Consider the following 23,729-nt stretch of genomic DNA (forward strand, 5'->3'; position numbering starts at 1 on the left):
CCCATACTGATCAGATTGAGATACCCTGTCAGATGCTCCTCCAGCTATATAGGACGACAGGACCAGGGAAACCAAAGACCAGGTTCGATTCCCCACATGGGTACAATGTGTGAAGCCCATGTCTTGTGTGCCCTTCTGTGATATTGCTTGAATATTGCTAAAAGCATTATTGCTAAAAGCAGCAAAAAACTAAACTCACTCACTCACTTTACTGATAGCACACAGAATGTGTAACTTCGTACATTTATTTACTTTTCATTATTTGTCTTTCTTCCTTCTTGTTTAACAGGCATTCAGCAATATTCCAGGTATACATAAGGTGGTTGTCTGAAAATAATGGAGTCTGGACCAGAGAATCAAGTGATCAACAGCATGAAAATGCATGTGTATATGCATGTGTATGTATGTGTCCGTAGATGAATATGTGTATGTGTGTAGAAGTATATAAGAACGCATATGTACATGCACTTAAGGTATATATAGATGAAGTATATGTATGTATATGGAACAGTGTCCCTATTATGTATCAGCTAAGCAATGAATACGATTCATGATCATTGCAACTACGCAGATTTATTACTATACATACTACTGTGTTTACAAAACTGAAAATAGCAGAAATCAATACTGTAAAATGTGATATGTATATTGCTTGAAAGTGGTGTGTAACGCAAAAACTGTATTCTATAACATGTAAAAATTGCATTTGATTCTGAAATGCAATGTACAACATACTGATGGGAAATAAAAATACTTAAAAAAAACAAACAAACAAAAACAGCATGAAAATGGATCTACGCAGTTTGGATATGAGGTGTCAACCTATCAGCAAGGCTGACAGCCCGATGATACTAGTCGCCTCTTACAAGAACACTGCTACCTATGGTGTTACAAAAAAAACACTAAGAGATCTAAACAGAAGAAAACGTAGAAGTAGTGAAATTATCATAAATATACATTTTTTAGGGCATACTATGGATGTAGCTCATAGAGATCGGTTAACTAAATATCGATCAATTATCGATTAAAATCACAGAAGCAAAGAAGGAAAGAAATCAAGATATTTCACATCACTGGTGAGTGGGGATACAGTTATGCATGCATCACCAACAAGACTGACTGACTGACTGACTGAGTTTGGTTTTACGCCGCTTTTAGCAATATTCCAGCAACATCACGGCGGGGGACACCAGAAATGGGCTTCACACATTGTGCCCATGTGGGGATTCGAACCCGGGTCTTCAGCGTGACGAGCCAACGCTTTAGCCATTAGGCTACCCCACCGCCCCCATCACCAACAAGAACAGCCTCCTTAACCTACTTCAGGAGTTGGGACAGTGGGGGTAGCCTAAAGGTTAAAGTGTTCGCTCGTCACACCGAGTTCCATTCTCCACATGGGTACAATGTGTGAAGCCCATGTCTGGTGTCCCAGCCGTGATATTGCTAAAAGCGGTGTAAAACTAAATTCACTCATTCACTCACTACTTTAAGAGTTGATGTGAATAAAGACATAACCTTGAATATTATATGTGTAGACAATGCAAGCCATTTTTCATCTCAATAGTTTAGTACAATATTACCGATGACACACTTTTCATATTGATAATCGTTGGTAATTCTTCCCAACCATGATATTTCCAACTATCAATCTTTTTTAGCAAGGAGTACATTTGTTTGGCACCAAAACCCATCAGCATGCTCAACATTTGTACCTCAGTAAGTGGTTCAGTGTGCAATCAGGAACATTGCGTATTTATCAATCTGTTTAACAAAATACTCTCCTGGTTAATGAGGGTGCCACACATAATATGACAGAAAAAATCCTGGCATTTTCAACCTCCAAGAGTCACACGTCACAGCTTTATTCCCAGCATGCTTATTATATCACATATGTAATATTACATGTAACATAATATAATTTACGTGTATATCACGAAGCATTCAGCTGTAGTACTCTGTGTTGCTTGCATCCACATGACCCTGTGGGTAGCCTAGTGGTTAAAGTATTCACTCGTCACCCCCGGGTTCCATTCCCCACATGGGTACAATGTGTGAAGCCCATTTCTGGTGTCCCTCGGGGTGATATTGAGTGAATATTGCCAAGAGATGCGCAAAACTAAACTAAACTCACTCACTCACACAAAATTATAAATGACCTATATATCATGCATGCAAAGGAAGTCAACTGGGACATGTGTTGAGGTGTTCCACAATATTCAAGTCATATGCCAGAATATAAACTAAAAAATAACAAGTTCAATATAAACATGAATAAACATTTAATGAGCATAACATAAAACTATATTTCTTCATGATGCATATGTGGCCATTTTAAGGTCAAAAGATAGCATGTTAAAATATATTCAGTATAATATAAATAATCTCATATATGCTCTCAATTTAAATATTTTACATGGTGAAATGTTCTGAACTAAAATGCAGTTAGCTTCTAATAAAAATATATACTACATATAACAAGTTAAGGACAATCCTAAGACTGACATTGAGTCTAGAAACATAGTAAGGTTACTTAACAATATACATGTAAAAAATATAGTACATTTCAAATGGGCCCCACAACAATACTTAACTACAGAGCTAAGGCAATCTGGACTTGCTCAATGATTCTAGACTTGAGTTGGACTTTCTTTTGAATTTATTTTCTGGGGTCTGGAGACAGACCATCCTATTCTGTCATATTACTGTAGATAATATGTCGGGCTATTAAGTATAGTAATATGAAAAAATCAATTCATCAATAGAGATATTAACTATCAGGTGGTCCTTAGACACATTAAATATAGTAATCACGTAGTCCTTAGACAGATTAAATATAGTAATATGAAAGAATCAGGTGGTCCTTAGACAGATTAAATATAGTAATCACGTAGTCCTTAGAGAGATTAAATATAGTAATCACGCAGTCCTTAGACAGATTAAATATAGTAATCATGTAGTCCTTAGACAGATTAAATATAGTAATCACGTAGTCCTTAGACAGATTAAATATAGTAACATGAAAGACTCGGGTGGTCCTTAGACAGATTATCTATAGTAATCACGTAGTCCTTAGACAGATTAAATATAGTAACATGAAAGACTCGGGTGGTCCTTAGACAGATTAAATATAGTAATATGAAAGACTCAGGTGGTCCTTAGACAGATTAAATATAGTAATATGAAAGAATCAGGTGGTCCTTAGACAGATTAAATATAGTAATATGAAAGAATCAGGTGGTCCTTAGACAGATTAAATATAGTAATCAGGTGGTCCTTAGACAGATTAACTTTATTAATATGAAAGACTCGGGTGGTCCTTAGACAGATTAATTATAGTAATCAGGTGGTCCTTGGACAGATTAACTATATTAATATGAAAGACTCGGGTGGTCCTTAGACAGATTAAGTACAGTAATATGAAAGAATCAGGAGGTCCTTAACTTTTTGTGAGTCACATAAATCAAAAGGATTTCAAGCTTGAGTGAGTTTGTTTCAAAGGCTACAACCTCCTTCTTACCAGTGCTGTTTTAATTAAATTGTTCCCAAAGATATACAACATGGGAATGTATCAACACTATCAACAAATAGCAGAGACATTTTAATAGCCAAAAATGACACAAAATGGAGATCTATATTCCCAACTTAACAATGAAAATAGACTCTATATTCGGTAGGTTATTTTGATGTGAAAATGTGAACTTTTGTATATTTTTTAACTCTACCTAAAAAAATCTAAAAAACGTGAATTGGTGTTTTAATGATGTACCTTTGGGAACAATAAAAACATTATAATAAAAACCCAAAAAACACACTATCAGCTGCAACCAAAGGTTTATCATTAGGCTGTTGCAGCAACAAAGTACAGCACCGATGTATTGTCTGGAGGAAACATTGTACTGGTTTAAGTGGACCCAGTTTGTAAACATTGCTGGAAAACATTATTTTACACCTGGAATGATATTTCTATTATACACTGTCACCAAAAGATACAACTAGTAGCCATTCACCAATGAAATCATGCATGCTTGTCCTAAGATCACAACTAACTCTGATTTACTCAAAAGTGACTTGTTTCAAGGCACAGATTTCACAGGCATGTACGAAAGGTTCACAGAGTTCGTTCTACCTGAGAAGGTGAGGTGATGTTTATGTTGGTATGTAAAGTCCTATGGCAACAGGCACCAAAAATGTTCTTCACGTGTACCATCGTGCACATTCAAACTCGGGTCCTCTTCAGGGCAAGCTAGCACACAGACAAGCACCACCACCCTTGTCACTGCAATGTCCCACGATCTGTTCTGTCGTGTGAGTTGATATTAAGGCTGTGTCTCGCACCACAGGAGCACCATGGCTGTGAAAACAGTCTCTCCACATCCTCCAGGCTTTTCCCTTTTGTCTCCGGCAAGAAGATGATGAAAAAGATGAGTGCCAAGACTGCAACCACCACAAACAGCCAATATGTTCCTGAAAAAAAACCACACAGTGTGAATGAGTTTAGTTTTATGCTGCTTTTAGTAATACTCAAGTAATATCACGGCAGGGGACACCAGAAATGGGCCTCACACAAAGTACCCATGCCGGGAATCGAACCCGGGTCTTTGGTGTGATGAGCCAATGCTTTAACCACTAGGCTACACCGCCAACCCAAAAAGACAATAGATGTGTTCTAGGGTTTTACAACACACAACCTTTTTCCCCCAAATGACACAGACAAATACCTTTGTGTCAGGTTTAAAACATATTTAAACATCTGCTTTCATGATTGAAAAAAATGTGTCATGCCCTCCAAACTGTTTGATTCCAACCTGGAGAGAGTATATTCTAAGTCCTAAAGTACCAACTAAGAATATTCTGTCTCTGACAAAAATCACTCCACAAACTCTCAAGTGGTTGGTCCTTAACTGTGGGGGTGACTTTTGGTATCAAAATCTTAAAACTTTTTGAGGTATAATGGAGCATATTATTTATACAAGCTGAATATACAAACTAGGATCCTATATATGCTACAGATATATCAGAGTTCCCTGTCAACATGGCCAATTATAATCCTCAAACTGGATGTCCACATGTCTGCTATGTCAGCCATCTTGAATTCAATTTTATCTTTTGGAATGCTGATCATCATATCTGCTCACACATTTGTGATAACGCTGCACTCCATAATTTCGCCCACAGGCTGCACATTGCCATGCAACTGTACACATCCTTACCATATTTGGTCAGCCTTACCATATTTGGTCAGCGTTTCTGTCATGGTGAGGAAGGTCATGGACACCAGCAGGTTACAGATCCAGTTGGTAGCTGCCGACAGAGAGTTGCCCGTGCTTCGTGCCCACAGAGGGTAAATCTCAGAGTTGATAGTCCATGGCATAGGACCCATACCTGCATTAGATATGTAATAAGCACAAGCAGAACAAGAGGTACAACCCTGTGCACTTAAAAGAACCCACAAATCCGTTGGTATATGACCAGATGGTGGCCACATGAATACGTGCAAACACCTAGTTGCGGGTACAGCAACGTGCAGTGAACATGGACAAAGTACTGTGACTATGTGTCCCAGTCCACCCAGCTGTGAATGGGTACCTCGTTAGGATGAGAAAGCCACAATAACTTGGTGCGCCTAGTGGCTGCAAGAGTTGCATACTCCCAGGGAGTTGAGATTGATAATGCGATGTGCCGTTGAGATTGACATCCAATGATTGAGGAAAAAAATACCAGCACCTTGAGCATGCACTAGTGCGTGGATATGTGCGCTATATAAATATCCTACAATAAAATAATAAAATAATAAATAAAATAAATAAAAGTTTGTGTTCACACACATTACGTGTCTAACTGTGTCAGTCCCTAATTAGTAATCATGTGTCTTGTTCCATTAAAAAGTATCTGAAGTGTGCACCTGACCTATAAAGATAAATCTTTCCATCCAATACACCTAACATAGGCGAATCCAGCAGATAGGGGCTGAAACTCTCATGGAAATGGATGTACATGGACTGTGCACCTCCCCTTTCTCAAAAAGCTGTATCCGCCCCTGCATGTGGCATCAACCAAAGTAGAAAAGCAAAAGAATTCTGAAATTTTGGGACATCTCTGTCCCAAGACAAGTTGAATTTTCAATGTTTTAATAAGGTTCTCAGTCTGCTATTGTAACTTCCATGTCCTTTTGGCTGACTGACTGAATATGGTTTTACGCCGCTTTTAGCAATATTCCAGCAACATCACGGTGGGGGACACCAGAAATCGGCTTCACAAATTGTACCCATGTGGGGATTTGAACCCGGGTCTTCGGCGTGACGAGCCAACGCTTTAACCACTGGGCTACCCCACCGCCCCCATGTCCTTTTGAGGTGGTGGGGCAGCCTAGTGGTGAAGGCATTCGCTCGTCACACTGAAGACTTGCATTCGATTCCCAACATGGGCTCAATGTGTGAAGCTCATTTCTGGTGTCCCCCACCGTGATATTGCTGAATTATTACTAAAAGCGGCATAAAACTAAACTCACTCACTCACTCACTCCATGTCCTTTTTGAGTCTTTATTAACCTGTATTTTAAAGGTCCTCATTTCATGTTTTACTAGAAGTATAAAGAACACCACATTCGTCTCTAAAAATAAATAAAAAACAGTGGGGAATTTAACACACACACCAGTACTGTTGTTCTGTCCAGTATTCCATTAAGATGTCAAAAGATACAAGGGGGGAATTTGTTTTATATTTTAAAAAATAAAGTCAACTGGAAAAATAGTGACACTCTCATCTTCAACAAATTCCACATTTATAACAAGACTAAAATGTTTTCATCATTTTAAAAACTTAGCTGTTCTAAATCCCTTACCATACCATCCTTTAGTGATGAAAGGTCATGTCTGAGAAATTACCAGAATCTTTAAGTGGTTGGTATATACTTAAGATAAAACAGACAGAGCCATCCTCTGAGAGCCATACATACCTGGAGCAAAGAACATGAGGTACAGGCCCAACCCGAGTGTAGACATCCAGGCATAGGACGTAGGGCAGAAGTTTTCTGCCCATATATGGCCCTTAGGTTCTGTCTCATTACAGGGGCCTAAGCCAGCATGTGATGTATCCGAGCTGCTGAAGGTGGGTACACATGACCCTTCAACGGTGTTGTTGCTGGCATAGCTGTAGCAGAAGCCGCAGCTCAGATCCTCGATACAAGCTTCACACCACCTAGGGATACGCAACGGGTTACACATGATACAAGCTTCACACCACCTAGGGATACGCAACGGGTTACACATGATACAAGCTTCACACAACCTAGAGATACGCAACAGGTGACACATGATACAAGCTTCACACCACCTAGGGATACATAACAGGTGACACATGATACAAGCTTCACACCACCTAGGGATACATAACAGGTGACACATGATACAAGCTTCACACCACCTAGGGATACGCAACGGGTGACACATGATACAAGCTTCACACCACCTAGGGATACATAACAGGTGACACATGATACAAGCTTCACACCCCCTATAGATACGCAACAGGTGACACATGATACAAGCTTCACACCACCTAGGGATACATAACAGGTGACACATGATACAAGCTTCACACTACCTAGAGATACGCAACAGGTGACACATGATACAAGCTTCACACCACCTAGGGATACATAACAGGTGACACATGATACAAGCTTCACACCACCTAGAGATACGCAACGGGTGACACATGATACAAGCTTCACACCACCTAGGGATACATAACAGGTGACACATTATACAAGCTTCACACCACCTAGGGATACGCAACAGGTTACACATGATACAAGCTTCACACCTACTAGGGATACACAACGGGTGACACATGATACAAGCTTCACACCACCTAGGGATACGCAACGGGTTACACATGATACAAGCTTCACACCACCTAGGGATACATAACAGGTGACACATGATACAAGCTTCACATTACCTAGAGATACACAACAGGTGACACATGATACAAGCTTCACACCACCTAGGGATACATAACAGGTGACACATGATACAAGCTTCACACCACCTAGAGATACGCAAACGGGTTACACATGATACAAGCTTCACACCACCTAGGGATACGCATACGGGTGACACATGATACAAGCTTCACACCACCTAGGGATACACAACGGGTTACACATGATACAAGCTTCACACCACCTAGGGATACACAACGGGTGACACATGATACAAGCTTCACACCACCTAGGGATACGCAACGGGTGACACATGATACAAGCTTCACACCACCTAGGGATATGCAATGGGTGACACATGATACAAGCTTCACACCACCTAGGGATACGCAACGGGTGACACATGATACAAGCTTCACACCACCTAAGGATATGCAACGAGTGACACGATACAAGCTTCACACCACCTAGGGATACCGATGGGTGACACATGATACAAGCTTCACAACACCTGGGGATACGCAACAGGTGATACATGATACAAGCCTCACACACCTGGGGATACATAGCAGTGATACATGATACAAACCACACACCCTTAGGGATATGTAACAGCGATACATGATACAAACATCACTCACCAGGAGATACATAGCAGTGATACATGATACAAGCCTCACACACCTGGAGATACAGAGCAGTGATACATGATACAAGCCTCACACACTTGGGGATACATAACAGTGATACATGATACTAGCTTCACACACCTGGGGATATGTAACAGTGATACATGATACACGCCTCACACACCTGGAGATACATAGCAGTGATACATAATACAAGCCTCACACACCTGGGGATACATAACAGTGATACATGATACAAACCACATCACCTAGTGGTACATAACAGCCTAACTGCAGCAACTCACCTGAAGGAAGAACATGATGAGTTATCTCCCCTTTCAGTTAAGGTCACAGGTGGGGAGTTGAAGGCCGCGACCTGGAATCCTATGGCAAGGAATGTCAGACTCAGGATGACACCTGGTGAAATAAAACAATGTCAACTTAATGATTAACAGAGATGGCAGATACAATTCAATAACCACTGTCATAAAGCAATGCATTAGCCTCAGTCAGTGAGCAAGTGCAGCTGCACATGTTTTGTATTTCGGGACCCGTGAAGATCTGGGTTAGAATATTTCATTTCATTCATTTATCTCAGTAATAAGGCCTCAGGCCCACGTACATATTACATGCAAATATTTACAGAGGGCTGTAGCATTCTTACAAGAGTCTCTCTGTGACTGATAGTGCCCACGTGTAAATAAGGAAAATATTTAAGACGTATATCATGATAAACAGGACAAACAAAAATAAAACGAATTTCATTTTCAATAGCATTTAAATTACATAGTGGGCAAAAACGGATGTTTTGTCCATACCCTGCCTCCTTACTGTATTTTGCATTATATCGAGTTTGCCAATTCTGAACAAGGTAAGCATGCGTGCGTATTCTTTACGTAATATTACGCTGAATATTGATCTTCAGCAACCCATGTTTGTCCTAAGGCGTGACTAACAGGATCGGGTGGTTAGGCTCACTGACATGGCTGACACATGTCATTGTATCCCAAATGCGTAGAACGATGTTCATGCTGTTGATCACTGGATTGTCTGGTTCAGACTTGATTATTTACAAACTGCCACCATAAAGCTGGAATATTGTTGAGTGCGGCGTTAAAAACAATCAATCAATCGATCAGTTCTATTTCGGAGAAACACACGAACTCAGATATGACTATAGCAAATGAAGGATGAAAATCAGGATGAACAACTATCACAGGAGCCTTGCATACATAAGGGACACAACTCCACATGAAATCTAGTCAGTGTTTCTATGTTCTGTTAATAACCTGTTCTTGACGTGGAGATAATGGTCTCTACATTAGAGATTATTCCTTTTAAAATATTTATAAGACAACATCTTAATCATGTCACAAAGTGGGCGTAAAAAATCTCCAAATCAAATTATCAGCAGCAGCAGCCAAACATGGAAATACACTCCTTTTTATATGTTATTTCATTTTAACCAGAGCAGTATTATAAATTGTTAAAACCCCACAAATTGATTTCGAATCCACACTTTCCTACAAGAGTACAATGAATGAAGCACCAACCTGATGCTGTGTGAAACACACCAACCACATGTCTAATATGCTGGGGGCGGTGGGGTAGTCTAGTGGTTAAAGCGTTGGCTCGTCACGCCGAAGACCCGGGTTCGAATCCCCACATGGGTACAATGAGTGAAGCCCATTTCTGGTGTCCCCCGCCGTGATATTGCTGGGATATTGCTAAAAGCGGCGTAAAACCAAACTCAGTCAGTCAGTCAGTCTAATATGCTAGGCCAGACAATTTGTTTTACTGTTTTGGGGAATATTTTGTGAAAATTCCAGGTTGGTAGGTGGGAAATGATACACTAATTACTTTTCATATACAATATACTCAGCTCTCGTTGCTATTAGCATAAAACTGTACATATGGAAGAAAGCTGTAATAGTGCTTTATGGAGTTGTTGTCATTTTTCAGATGAGAAGAAACCATAAAGAAATAAAATCAAATGTTAACCTTGTGATACCACTTGAGGACAAATGAAACAAGCTGACCAACACTATCCATGGTATCACACATGGAAGTCTGAGTTTCCTTCAACACGGATTAGGTCATTACCAAAATTGAAACTTCCTCTGGCTGTGAATGAGCAAGTTGAGTTTTACGTCGCTTTTAGTAATATTGAAGCAATATCAGTGGGGCACCAGAAACAGGCTTCATACATTGTACCATGTGGGGAAACAAACCCAGGTCTTCGTTGAGAAGAGCGACTGCTGTAACCACTTGGCTACCCTACTGCTCTTGCATTGACATCAGTAGTTTTGGCTGTTTTGTAATAAAAGATAAAGACACAAAACATTGCGACCATATTGAAAACAGATTCCTCTTGCACAAATGAAGGTATAATTTGTCTTTAGGACAAAGCCTCTGAAGTACAACTTCATATGGCCAAAGGCTTTAAAAGCAATGAATACAATGGACAACCTACAAAAGACACAAGTCAACCAGGCCACACAATCAGTTGATCGTCAAATGAAGCAGCACACACTCGCATGACTTTCCACTGATTGATCAATTGGTCTGTGGGTATGAACATTCAAAGATGGTGGGAAATATTGGTACTTTCCACATTTAACATTGAACATCAATACAAGCTAAGACGACACTACATGGAGCGATGCCAACCTACTAGGCTTCCTAGAAGGAGTTTCTTCCGTCCAATCCTTTCCACCAGCCAAACTCCAACGATTCTGAAGATGAAGTTACATGAAGATGTCGCAGCCGAGAGCCATATTGCTTCATGCTTGTCAGAAATTCCTGACATTTTGATCACACTATAATACCTGTAACAGAGGGACGCACTATAATACCTGTAACAGAGGGAATAACATAGTTGTAAGATCTATAATACTTGTAACAGAGGGAATAACATAGTTGTAAGATCTATAATACTTGTAACAGAGGGAATAACATAGTTGTAAGATCTATAATACTTGTAACAGAGGGAATAACATAGTTGTAAGATCTATAATACTTGTAACAGAGGGAATAACATAGTTGTAAGATCTATAATACCTGTAACACAGGGAATAACATAGTTGTAAGATCTATAATACCTGTAACAGAGGGAATAACATAGTTGTAAGATCTATAATACTTGTAACAGAGGGAATAACATAGTTGTAAGATCTATAATACTTGTAACAGAGGGAATAACATAGTTGTAAGATCTATAATACTTGTAACAGAGGAATAACATAGTTGTAAGAATAACATAGTTGTAAGATCTATAATACTTGTAACAGAGGAATAACATAGTTGTAAGATCTATAATACTTGTAACAGAGGGAATAACATAGTTGTAAGATCTATAATACTTGATCTATAACAGAGGAATAACATATAGTTGTAAGATCTATAATACTTGTAACAGAGGAATAACATAGTTGTAAGATCTATAATACTTGTAACAGAGGAATAACATAGTTGTAAGATCTATAATACTTGTAACAGAGGAATAACATAGTTGTAAGATCTATAATACTTGTAACAGAGGAATAACAAGTTGTAAGATCTATAATACTTAGTTGTAAGATCTATAATACTTGTAACAGAGGAATAACATAGTTGTAAGATCTATAATACTTGTAACAGAGGGAATAACATAGTTGTAAGATCTATAATACTTGTAACAGAGGGAATAACATAGTTGTAAGATCTATAATACTTGTAACAGAGGGAATAACATAGTTGTAAGATCTATAATACTTGTAACAGAGGAATAACATAGTTGTAAGATCTATAATACTTGTAACAGAGGAATAACATAGTTGTAAGACAGAGGGAATAACATAGTTGTAAGATCTATAATACTTGTAACAGAGGGAATAACATAGTTGTAAGATCTATAATACCTGTAACACAGGGAATAAATAACATAGTTGTAAGATCTATAATACTTGTAACAGAGGGAATAACATAGTTGTAAGATCTATAATACTTGTAACAGAGGGAATAACATAGTTGTAAGATCTATAATACTTGTAACAGAGGGAATAACATAGTTGTAAGATCTATAATACTTGTAACAGAGGGAATAAGATAAGATCTATAATACCTGTTGGAATAAATAATAACATAGTTGTAAGATCTATAATACTTGTAACAGAGGGAATAACATAGTTGTAAGATCTATAATACTTGTAACAGAGGGAATAACATAGTTGTAAGATCTATAATACTTGTAACAGAGGGAATAACATAGTTGTAAGATCTATAATACTTGTAACAGAGGGAATAACATAGTTGGAATAACATAGTTGTAAGATCTATAATACCTGTAACACAGTTGGGAATAAATAACATAGTTGTAAGATCATAGTTGTAAGATCTATAATACTTGTAACAGAGGGAATAACATAGTTGTAAGATCTATAATACTTGTAACAGAGGGAATAACATAGTTGTAAGATCTATAATACCTGTAACAGAGGGAATAACAGGGAATACTTGTAACAGAGGGAATAACATAGTTGTAAGATCTATAATACTTGTAACAGAGGGAATAACATAGTTGTAAGATCTATAATACTTGTAACAGAGGGAATAACATAGTTGTAAGATCTATAATACTTGTAACAGAGGGAATAACATAGTTGTAAGATCTATAATACTTGTAACAGAGGGAATAACATAGTTGTAAGATCTATAATACTTGTAACAGAGGGAATAACATAGTTGTAAGATCTATAATACTTGTAACAGAGGGAATAACATAGTTGTAAGATCTATAATACTTGTAACAGAGGGAATAACATAGTTGTAAGATCTATAATACTTGTAACAGAGGGAATAACATAGTTGTAAGATCTATAATACCTGTAACACAGGGAATAACATATATTCAAGGAAATGAATAAGGTAACACATGAAAGTACAAGTGTTCCTTTCTTTATTCCAGAATTTCACCCACAGTGCAATACATACCTTGTGAAGAAGCCTGGAAAAGAATAAAGGAATACTTGCACTTTCATGTGTTCCCTTATTCATTTCCATGAGTATATGTTATTCCATTCTTCGTTTCTATGAGTAGAGTTGCAACATCTACATAACATAGACACTTAAAACAGTAAGTAAACACAAGAAAAATGTTTTCTATTATGAATATTTATCAATTTATTTGACAATTACTTTCAGACAAAGATTTTTTAAGCAGTATATCAGTGTGTGTACAGGATATACCGATGATCCTGCCATGTTACTTACATAATGGTGTTGATTCCTGTGAGTTGTTGAAAGAGCTGAAGGCCGCAGCCTACAGTGACAGCTCGCCGAGTGGACGGAGTAGTCAGCAGACGGACAATGGTCGAGCGGTCACCTGAAAAACAAAAATTTCATGAATCATTAAGAAATCACCAGAAATTCTTATAAAGATGTTGTCACTATATCCCTGAAATATTGTAGATGCAACATTAAATTCTAACTCACTCACTGTAAAGTTGTGTTCAGTTGTAAGTAGGTATATAACTGCAGGGTTTTATGTGACATGCAATGTGCATCCAGCTGGTGTAGAGAATGCATGCAGAAAAACAATTCACTCCGACCAGAGGGATGCACAATATTATTCATTGTACCCACAACACATCTATGACTTTGATAACTGTTTGGTTGTTTCTTTCAGAGCAGTTACGTGCAACATTTCATCCACCAGTCTACATGATCAATGATTCAATCCAGGCTCTAAAGAAATTATCACAACATACAGTTCTTTAAACCGTTACTTCACAGGACCCTCGTATTGCCAGCAAGGTCCCTTATACTAATAATTAGGGGCCCCCCTGCAACTCCATGGTTGTGGGTTGATGTAAAACCCGGAACTTTATATACCTTTGGTCACATGATGCTTGACTTTCTCCAGTTATTGCAAAAAAATTATAAAGTTTTCATCCACAATCTAGCGCCAGACGAGCAATCCATTGTAGAGTTAGGTTTGATCTTGCTTATTTGACCTATTTTGGCTGATAACTAAAAATGTTCTTAGGCAATGAAATGTCAAAATACCACATCTAATAATAAAATCTATGTACCAGTGAGTGAGTGAGTTTAGTTTTATTTCAGCAATATTCCAGCTATATGGCGGCAGTCTGAAAACTTATCAATAGAGTCTGGACCAGACAATCCAGTGATCAACAGCATCAGCATCGATCTACGCCACTTGGGACACGATGACATGTGTCAACCAAGTCAGCAAGTCTGACCACCCGATTCCATTAGTTGCCTCTTACGACAAGCATGGGTTGCTGAAGATCAATTCTAACCCAGACCTTCACACGTGTCGATTAATGTACCATTACTGATATGGTAACAGTTGAGTAGGGGAAGACATAGGCCTAGTGCATGCTACAAGGAAACATTTGAAAGAATGACACGACTATAATTATGAAAACATTACTTCCCATCCGTAATTAATAGAAAATACAGTAGATTCGACCAACCAAAACTGTTAATCGGTGACACTCTCAATTTCACAGCTTAACATGGGTGTGGCCATTTTGAATGCAAGCGGCGTAACAGGAAATCGTGTTTTGGATGATAGTTTGTAGGTTACTAGTAGTTTGGTGAGGGGGGAAATGAAGCTGAACTATTCTTGCAGCCATGACAGTGTTCAGGAAATCCAGCTCTCAAGTTTACAGGTTTACATGATGTTTGCTGATTTATTAGTTTGTGGGTTACTGGTAGCTTATGGGTCTGGGACAAATGACTGTTCTTGCAGTCATGCATGTGTTCAGGAAATCCAGCTCTCAAGTTTACAGGTTCATATGAATTTTACTGATATATTAAATAATAAATTGAAATAACATTGTTGTGATGTTTTAAGTTTAATTGGATCATCAAAAGATATCATACTCACAAGGGCACACCTAAATCATCTGTCTGGTGCCCCATGGCACCCTTAAATTAATTGCATTTCTGTCCCTGGTAAATATACGTTAGAAAATATTTATTAAATATGGAAGTCTGGAATGTGATAAATAAATCACCAAGAGAATATTGGACAAAACTTAATATGTTTAATATTTAAGCATAAGGGGATGCTATTAATAGAGCATCCTCGATAATCTCCAGGGTATACGTTACGATAACTCTCCACTATACCCTGGATGCATCCACGGCTTGGGGCGATGATTTTATTACTTCCCTTGGCTGGCTTTTTATCCAATCAGGTGCCTACGCTGGGAAGTTGAGCGTACCAATCACAACTCACTTTTGCTTCTTAAATTATTTAACCGTTTAAACTTGCAGAGGTACTCTGAAAGAAGTAGAAGGAGTTCTGTCATATATATTTTTTAAAGTTTCAGATCTCTCAATTTGTCTTCGTTATTTCCCAAAAAATCTGAGTGGCACTGCGAACAAACCTTCGCGACTGCGACCTCTATTCTTGTTGACACTGGCAAGCTCGGTTGTAACGGCGGCTTAGCTGATTGGCTACTGTGAGAATGCAGAGCCAGCCAAGGGAGGTAATAAAATCATCGCCCCAAGCGATGTGGAGAGTTATCGTAACGTATACCCTGGAGATTATCGAGGATGTTAATAGAGCTGATTTTCATCAATATTTTAAGAGGGGATATCTCATATAGTGATCATGGTAACACTTAAAACAATATATACACACACCCGAACCGGGCAAGAGGTGAAAGCATTAAACAGAAAGCTGATGAAAGTTTAAAATACATTTTTACATATGAAAGATATTTTAATGTTTTCTTAGAAACGCATATAATGCCACTATCAAGTCTCCTAGGGCATATTGAACCAATATATACCAGTATAAAGAGTGAAACTTGTTGGTCAGTCATACAGGCCAACTACAAGGTAAGTTGTTTTGGGAAGCTATTTTCTTCCCACAGCAAGTAATATAAATGTTTCTAGGATACCAATAAACCGATAGACAAAATACTGGACAGAATATGCCATGATTATTCAACCCATCACAACCCATTAATGTCTTGTCAGTGTCTAAGAGTGAGTCAGTTTAGTTTTACTCCACTTTAAGCAATATTCTAGCAATATCACAGCAGGGGACATCAGAAATGGGCTTCACACATTGTGCCCATGTGGGGAATCAAACCCGGATCTTGTGATCAAGTGACAAGTGAACGCCTTAACCACTAGGCTACCCCACCTCCCCTCAGTGTCTAAGAGTATGAAAGAGAAAACTATATTGTACTTTTACTGATGAGTACAGCAAGTTGGACTAGGGCAACAAATTACCAAGTCTCACATACAAGGAACATGTTAAATTTGGAAGCATAATATTTAAAAGGATATCAAACTCTAGTATTTATCATAAAAGTGAATCTTTTACTTTTTCCACTATGAAATTATGTTGTTGGCATTTAATTTGAATGATTTAGAAGATTTATATATACATGTATATACAAACAATAATGTACTGGGAAAATATTAGATGACAGTTCTATAGAATTATGTAAAAACATGTTATTACATCTATATTCTGAAATAAAAAAATGTTGTGGTTCGATTAGGGTAGGTAGGTGGGATTATGTTTTTACATTTTTTTTAGAAGTAAAGTAGGAACTTATAACACATTTATCAATGTGTAATTGTTTATTCAATCAAGCTTGCAGCCATTATGTCGACTTTCAGAATGACCAATGTCCATCGGTGCCAGAAAAAAAACAATGGTATCTGAAAGCTTTTTTATTCATACCACTTTTTTAAAAAAAATTATCGGCCTGAGGGGTGGTAGGGTAGCCTAATGGTTAAAGCGTTTCAATTCCCCAAATAGGTACAATGTGTGAAGCCCATTTCTGGTGTCCCCCTCTGTGATATTGCTTGAATATTGCTAAAGGCAGCACTAACTAACTAACTCACCCACTCTATATTCTGATGACATCGTACTGTTTGATTAAGTATTTCAGGTTTACAGCACAAGTTTTAAGTTACTGTCAAACCTGGAACTTTTCTGTAATTGAAAATTAAACATGAGTAGTCATCTTTGGAAAAAAAAAAGACCAGGGATAATTTTATTTTATGCAGTTATGCTTCAGAAATTGTTGACTCATATAATTATTATAGAAGTGTAATTTAGAAGTTAGATATCGAACAGCAAAATCTGCACTTATAGCACAGGCCAAAATGTTTTCATATTTACTGTATGTGAGAATTAGAAATCTGAATGTACTGTCACTGAAGTCATTTAAGAAAACAGAAGTGCCAATATTAACTTATGCATCAGAAGTACTTGGTTATGGAATATATCAGACTAAATAGAAAAGTTCATACAGATTTCCTTAAATAAGAAAAAGTACTCCCTGTTTAAAACAAAGTAGGACCATGGCTGATGTCGTGTATAATAACATTCTTTTCTGTGATGTTACTGGCTCTCATATAAGGGAGCGTTTCTAATTTATGGCTGGGGTGGTGGTGATTATTTTAAGAGGGGTGGGTGTTTGTCACCCACATTGTTCTGGGGAGGTAGGGGGGTCATCAGTTCTGTACACATGTACGGGGATGGGGGCAGCAATTTTGTACTTAAATATATTCAATAATTATGCTTAACATTTTGGGGGGATGTCATTGCCTTTGTACATGACATATGCAGGGAGGTCACTTACTTTGTACATATATTCTAGGGGGGTCATTCACATTGTACATGCTTCTCCATAAAAATCATCATCACCCCACCCCACCGCCAGCCATAAATTATGAACGGTCCCTAAGTATGTTTTACAGCCACTTCAAGGAGTCTTGTACTTGAGAATATTGACTATGTCTCTGGACTACACTGTGTAGATCAATATAGAACATGTAAACATACACTACCAGCTGAGAAGGATCACTAGATGCCGGTGTTGTGTTATGACAGACTGTTTACTATGCACAGAATCAATTTAGGTGATGATGTCATTATCTGCTTATATGCCCTTACTTTCGGCTGTACAGAAATAGGTGAGGTGAAATTGGGCTTAACGTCTCCGCGGTGTAGTGGTTAGAGCGTCCGCCCGGAGAGCGGAAGGTCGCAAGTCCGATCCCAGCCACATCATACCAAAAGACGTTAAAATATGGTACTTGTTGGTCTCTGCCTGGTGCTCGGCATTAATGGGTACAACAGGGACTGGTCGGCTCAGAGTCAGTATAATGTGTCTGAGTGGGGTATTTATAAGTAGCCAGAGCATACGCACGCAAGCATGTCGTCATATGAGCGAAATATTCTAAAGTGCCACGTTAAACCCCATTTCACCTCACCTCACCTCAGGTACTCAAGTACATACTTGTGACAGGTGGATCATACAGCCCAGGGCCTAGATTTTCAAAGCTCTCTTAGAGCTAAGATAGTCGTAAGTGCCATACATTAACATTAACTTATGACTATCTTAGCGCTAAGAGAGCTTCGAAAATCTAGGCCCAGGTACCCGACGTACTACCCATACCTTCCTAACAATAACAATATACAGGTAACGCCATGGTTACACGACAAGTCTCTAATGTTGGCATTTCTACCAAGCTATGATTGGATTCTTTTTTACTTTTATGTATGAGCAAAGTCCCAGCTTCAGTGTATGCATAATTAGACCTTTTGAGACATACATCTACAAACATTTTGCCAGAGCTCCTGTAACACATCCTTATCAGAGGTTTTGTACCCAACCCTTGAGGTCTACAGCAGGCACCAGGTAAGAGATAGGTGCAGGGGTTCAGGTACTTGGGTAATAAATTTGGACTTGTCCACACCTTTTTTCTGGCATTATAATTCATCCCATGCTCATCAATGCAACATGGGTAAAAATCAATTTAAATCTAATTATATAATTTCACCAACATGATGAATATAGTGATATCATTCATTTTAAGGGTTTTACAAGATTTACAGAAAAATGCATCCTATTCACATAAAAAATGAGAATGGATGTGATAATTTACATAGGGTGAGTGAGTGAGTTTAGTTTTACGCTGCGGTATGTAAATAATCGAGTCTGGACCAGACAATCCAGTGATCAACAGCATGAGCATCGATCTGCACAATTGGGAACCGATGACATGTGCCAACCAAGTCAGCGAGCCTGACCACCCTATCCCGTTAGTCGCCTCTTACGACAAGCATAGTCGCCTTTTGTGGCAAGCATGGGTTGCTGAAGACCTATTCTACCCTGGATCTTCACGGGTCCTGGGGGGAAACAAATTGAGAGTGGCTGTTTATACCATCATAAAACTAATAGATACCATAAACTGCAAGTGACATGTGTTTTAACAGGTATTTCAATTCCTTTAAGAAATACACTCAATGTTTTGGCTATCAGAAGCAGATTTCTTTAATCTAACATCTATACCCCAGAGAACAATAAGGACACGAGTCTTTAATAGCATCATCTTGTATTTTCATTTGCTTAATAAAGGAATTATAAAACTAAACTGACCTAAATTATTCAAGTAATGAGTATTGCATTAAAGACTTGTGCAAATATCACACCTTGTTGCTGTTTGATTTCCTCATCCTCGTCACAGACTCGCCTCAGAATCTTGACCTCCTCGTCCACGTTTTTGGTACCGCGGATTCTGGCCAGCACCGAGTACGCCTTCTCCTCGTATCCCTTCTTCATCAGCCAGCGGGGTGACTCTGGGAGGAACAGGAAGCCTATCATCTGAACAAATGCTGGCACCGCTGCCAAGCCAAACATGTATCTGTAAAAAACAAATTCGGACAAAAAGGTACTTATTTTGAATACACTTACCGGTATGTGTAATTTTGTTAGACATTTCACAGGTGTTTTTTTTAATTTCATATCACCGTAGTGGGCAGGGATTTGTCTTGGATTCAGTTCCAGTGGCAGACAAGTTGGAAAAAGCAGTTATGCTCTTCAAAAATTGGGAATTTTTTATGCTTCATATATTCCTAAATTCAGAGTTTTTTTCAAAATTTGTATTCAATAATTTCAGAGTAATACAAATGACTTTTACAAAGCCATAACAGCTATTGCAGCATAAATTGTAAAATATCACTTCAACTCATATTGTCCCCTAACAGTATGGGTCAAGGGTGCTGCAGATGTGTAAGTCAGAAGTACAGAGTTACTTCCCTTTGGCATGCCAGGAGCCTGTGATTGTGAGTTCTAATCCCGGCTGCACTCACTTAAGTCTGCAGGTTTGTCAACACTAAAACCATGTTTTTTACCAAAGAAGTAAATGTCTGAGACCACCATCAGCCTTTCTTGCCACATTAAGCTGACCCGCTGTGATAGAACTAGAATACTGATCAAAGCTGCTTTGAACCTGACCACTTATTCCACCCTTAACATGGTCCATTGTCAATATCCCAGCTGATTCAAACTGGCCGTAAATATTCCAGAGAGGACAAATGACTTTTTAAAAAAACAAGACCCGCTAAGATCCAGGTTAGAATTAGTCCTCAGTAACAATACTTGTCATAAAAGGCAACTAACGGGATCGGGTGGTCAGGCTCGCTGACTTGGTTGACACATGTCATCATATCCAAATTGCGTAGATCGATGCTCATGTTGTTGATCACTGGACTGTTGATTACTTACAGACAGACGACATATCGCTGAAATATTGCTGAGTGCAGTGTTAAACACCAAACAAACAAACAGAAAAAAAACAACAATGGTCCAGATGATTGTTCATATTTCCTGAGACTTCCGAAAATAAGGACAGTCATATAGTCTGATCTATCACCATTTAACAGGCATGCACTACAGAACCCTAACAGGGAATCGTTTAAAAGTCTCAAACATATTTTTCTTGAAATACAAAAGAATGGTCTACCTCCAGCCATCCTTCTCCACATAGCTGAAGGCGCCGTCCATCACACTGGCGACAAACTGACCTCCCGTGATGAAGAGGACGTTGACCGTCACCAGGCGACCTCGCAGATGTGAAGGTGCACACTCAGCGATGTACATCGGAACTGTCATTGATGCAAGACCTGGGGAGATGTAATCATTGTCTGACATTACACTGATAAAACAGGGTTCATACAAATTACCAGCCATCAAATAAAAACATTTATGGCCTGTAAAATCAAAACTTGACCAGCTTGCAAAATTTAGGGCCTTTTCAAGGCAAACTTTTGGAAATTTGTTCCTTTTCAAAGCTCAAAAAAACGTAGAGCCTTTTTAAGGTAACATGTGTGTGGGGTGGGGGGTGGGGGGGTGTCATTGATTTTGTACATGACATGCAGGGGGGTCACTTATTTTGTACATAAATTTTAGGGGGGTCATTCACATTGTACATGCTTCTCCATAAAAATCATCACCACCCCACCTAGCCATAAATTATGAACGGAGCCTAACTATGGTAATGTGAAAGAATCACTGGTTTCTTTACTTCTTTTAAACAGTATATACACAGGGATGAAATTCAAGGTGCAAAACAGTATGTTCTGGGTCATATTACCATATTATTGGGTACAACGAAAGCTGAAATTAATATCAAATTTTATGATTATATAATCTAAGTACTAATTGGACTTTCATGCAATATATTAATTCCAGAACTGTCACTGATAATAGCAGCATTAGCTGAAGTTAGTTTTAGTTCACATACATACAGGTTATTTTTATCATCTAAAACTTAAAATTACTTGTTTTTTTAAATTTGAACTTGGAAATATAAATTATTTGAGACAATATTAGTTGTTTAAGTATATTCAAAAAAGAAAGTCACGTTTATTTCATCTGTACAATACAATATAGCAAATAGTTTTACACATCTGATCGATATTATTATTATTATAATTATTATATATGCAACAAAGAAGTGTGTCATCATCATCATCATCATCATCATCATCATCACCATACCAATGCCAATCCCGAGTATGAGCCTGCCAGTCACTAACATGGCAAAGTTCTGTGCGGCTCCAAGTATCACTCCTCCTACAGTGAACACGAAGCTAGCTAAAATAGTTGTTGACTTTCGTCCAAATTTATCATTCAGAACTCCACCACACAACGCTGCCACAAAAGCGGAGCCTATCGTCACACTCACGACAACTTCTTCTCCCACGGATGTCAATGTGAAGTCGTTTTTGACTAATAACATAGCTCCCGATACTACACCGGTGTCATAACCGAACAGAAATCCACCGATGGCTGAGAAAACTGCCAGAATCCATATAAAAAGTGTCGTTTTTGGCTGTTCAGAGCCACCTGAAGAGCCATTTTCGAGCTTTTCTTCCGCCAGGTCCATCTTCGGGCGATAACGTCCGACTAAGTTTGTAGTCTCCGAGGTATCGTCAAGACTCATCTCGTCAATATCTGTATCTCCAGTGTCCATTATCTTAGATGACCTAAATCACGTCGATTCCCGCAACTGTCAACACGTCCCGCCATCGCATTTTTTCATCACAACAGGCGACGTACAGCTGATTAAACAGGCGACGTCCAGTATGATTAGTTCGTTCATCGGAGTGATTGTGGCTGAGCCTATTTCCGCGTGAATGAATGTGCCACTGCAGAGCTACGTCCCTTTGCATGTTTGGCTTATTATTCTATATTAAATTGTTTATATGACCAGAGACTCGTTCATCAACGCATTTTTATGCTACGTCTATTGCATTACTTACACTTAAAAATTAGACAATAACCGGTCGTAGCGAACTCTTTATCGCTCAATGGTTGTAAACAATCTCCATGGATAATGTACACATTTTGTGAATTGACAGAGCCTTTAGGGAAAATTAAGAGTGAGTGAGTATAGTTTTACGCAGCTTGCAGCAATAAATCACGGCAGGGGACACCAGAAATGAGATCAATCTGGGGAATGGAACTCTGATCTTCGGCGTAAGGGGCGAACGCTTAGACCACTAGGCTACCAGGCAACGCCCCGGAAAATTAAGAACTTGAAAGTTAAATCTATCTGTACATGACCCGTGAAGGTCCGGGTTAGAACATTGGCCTTCAGTAACCCATGCTTGTCGTAAGAGGCGACTGACGGGATTGGGTGGTCAGGCTCGCTGACTTGGTTGACACATGTCATCGGTTCCCAATTGCGCAGATCGATGCTCATGATGTTGATCACTGGATTGGCTGGTCATGACTCGATTATTTACAGACCGCCGCCATAGCTGGAATATTGCTGAGTGCGGCGTAAAACTAAACTCACTCACTATATTTACATAGAAATGTAGG

General features: G+C 38.6%; 1 protein-coding gene across 1 annotated transcript; it reads right to left on the reverse strand.

The window, feature by feature from the left end:
* Nucleotides 1–3,196: 3,196 nt before the first annotated feature.
* LOC124270149 (proton myo-inositol cotransporter-like) lies at nucleotides 3,197–23,028 on the reverse strand. Its single transcript, XM_046705177.1, has 9 exons — nucleotides 22,401–23,028; nucleotides 21,364–21,523; nucleotides 20,051–20,262; nucleotides 13,825–13,936; nucleotides 11,245–11,429; nucleotides 8,880–8,991; nucleotides 6,956–7,197; nucleotides 5,230–5,382; nucleotides 3,197–4,464 (listed from the first exon to the last, which is right to left on the reverse strand). Exons 1-9 carry the CDS (start codon nucleotides 22,873–22,875, stop codon nucleotides 4,274–4,276), a joined length of 1,842 nt encoding a protein of 613 aa, XP_046561133.1. The 5' UTR covers nucleotides 22,876–23,028; the 3' UTR covers nucleotides 3,197–4,273.
* Between the last annotated feature and the right edge of the window lie 701 nt (nucleotides 23,029–23,729).

The sequence above is a fragment of the Haliotis rubra genome, unplaced genomic scaffold (assembly GCF_003918875.1).
Source record: "Haliotis rubra isolate DU_JTF1 unplaced genomic scaffold, ASM391887v1 Scf15, whole genome shotgun sequence".
NCBI lineage: Eukaryota > Metazoa > Mollusca > Gastropoda > Lepetellida > Haliotidae > Haliotis > Haliotis rubra.

Coding starts and splice junctions, on each gene's coding strand:
- LOC124270149 (XM_046705177.1), bottom strand. CDS start 22,875: ATGGACACTGGAGATACAGATATTGACGAGATGAGTCTTGACGATACC. Junction 20,263..21,363: donor GTGGAGAAGGATGGCTGGAG/GTAGACCATTCT, acceptor TGTTTTTTACAG/ATACATGTTTGGCTTGGCAG. Junction 5,383..6,955: donor CCTCATGTTCTTTGCTCCAG/GTATGTATGGCT, acceptor TATCTAATGCAG/GTATGGGTCCTATGCCATGG.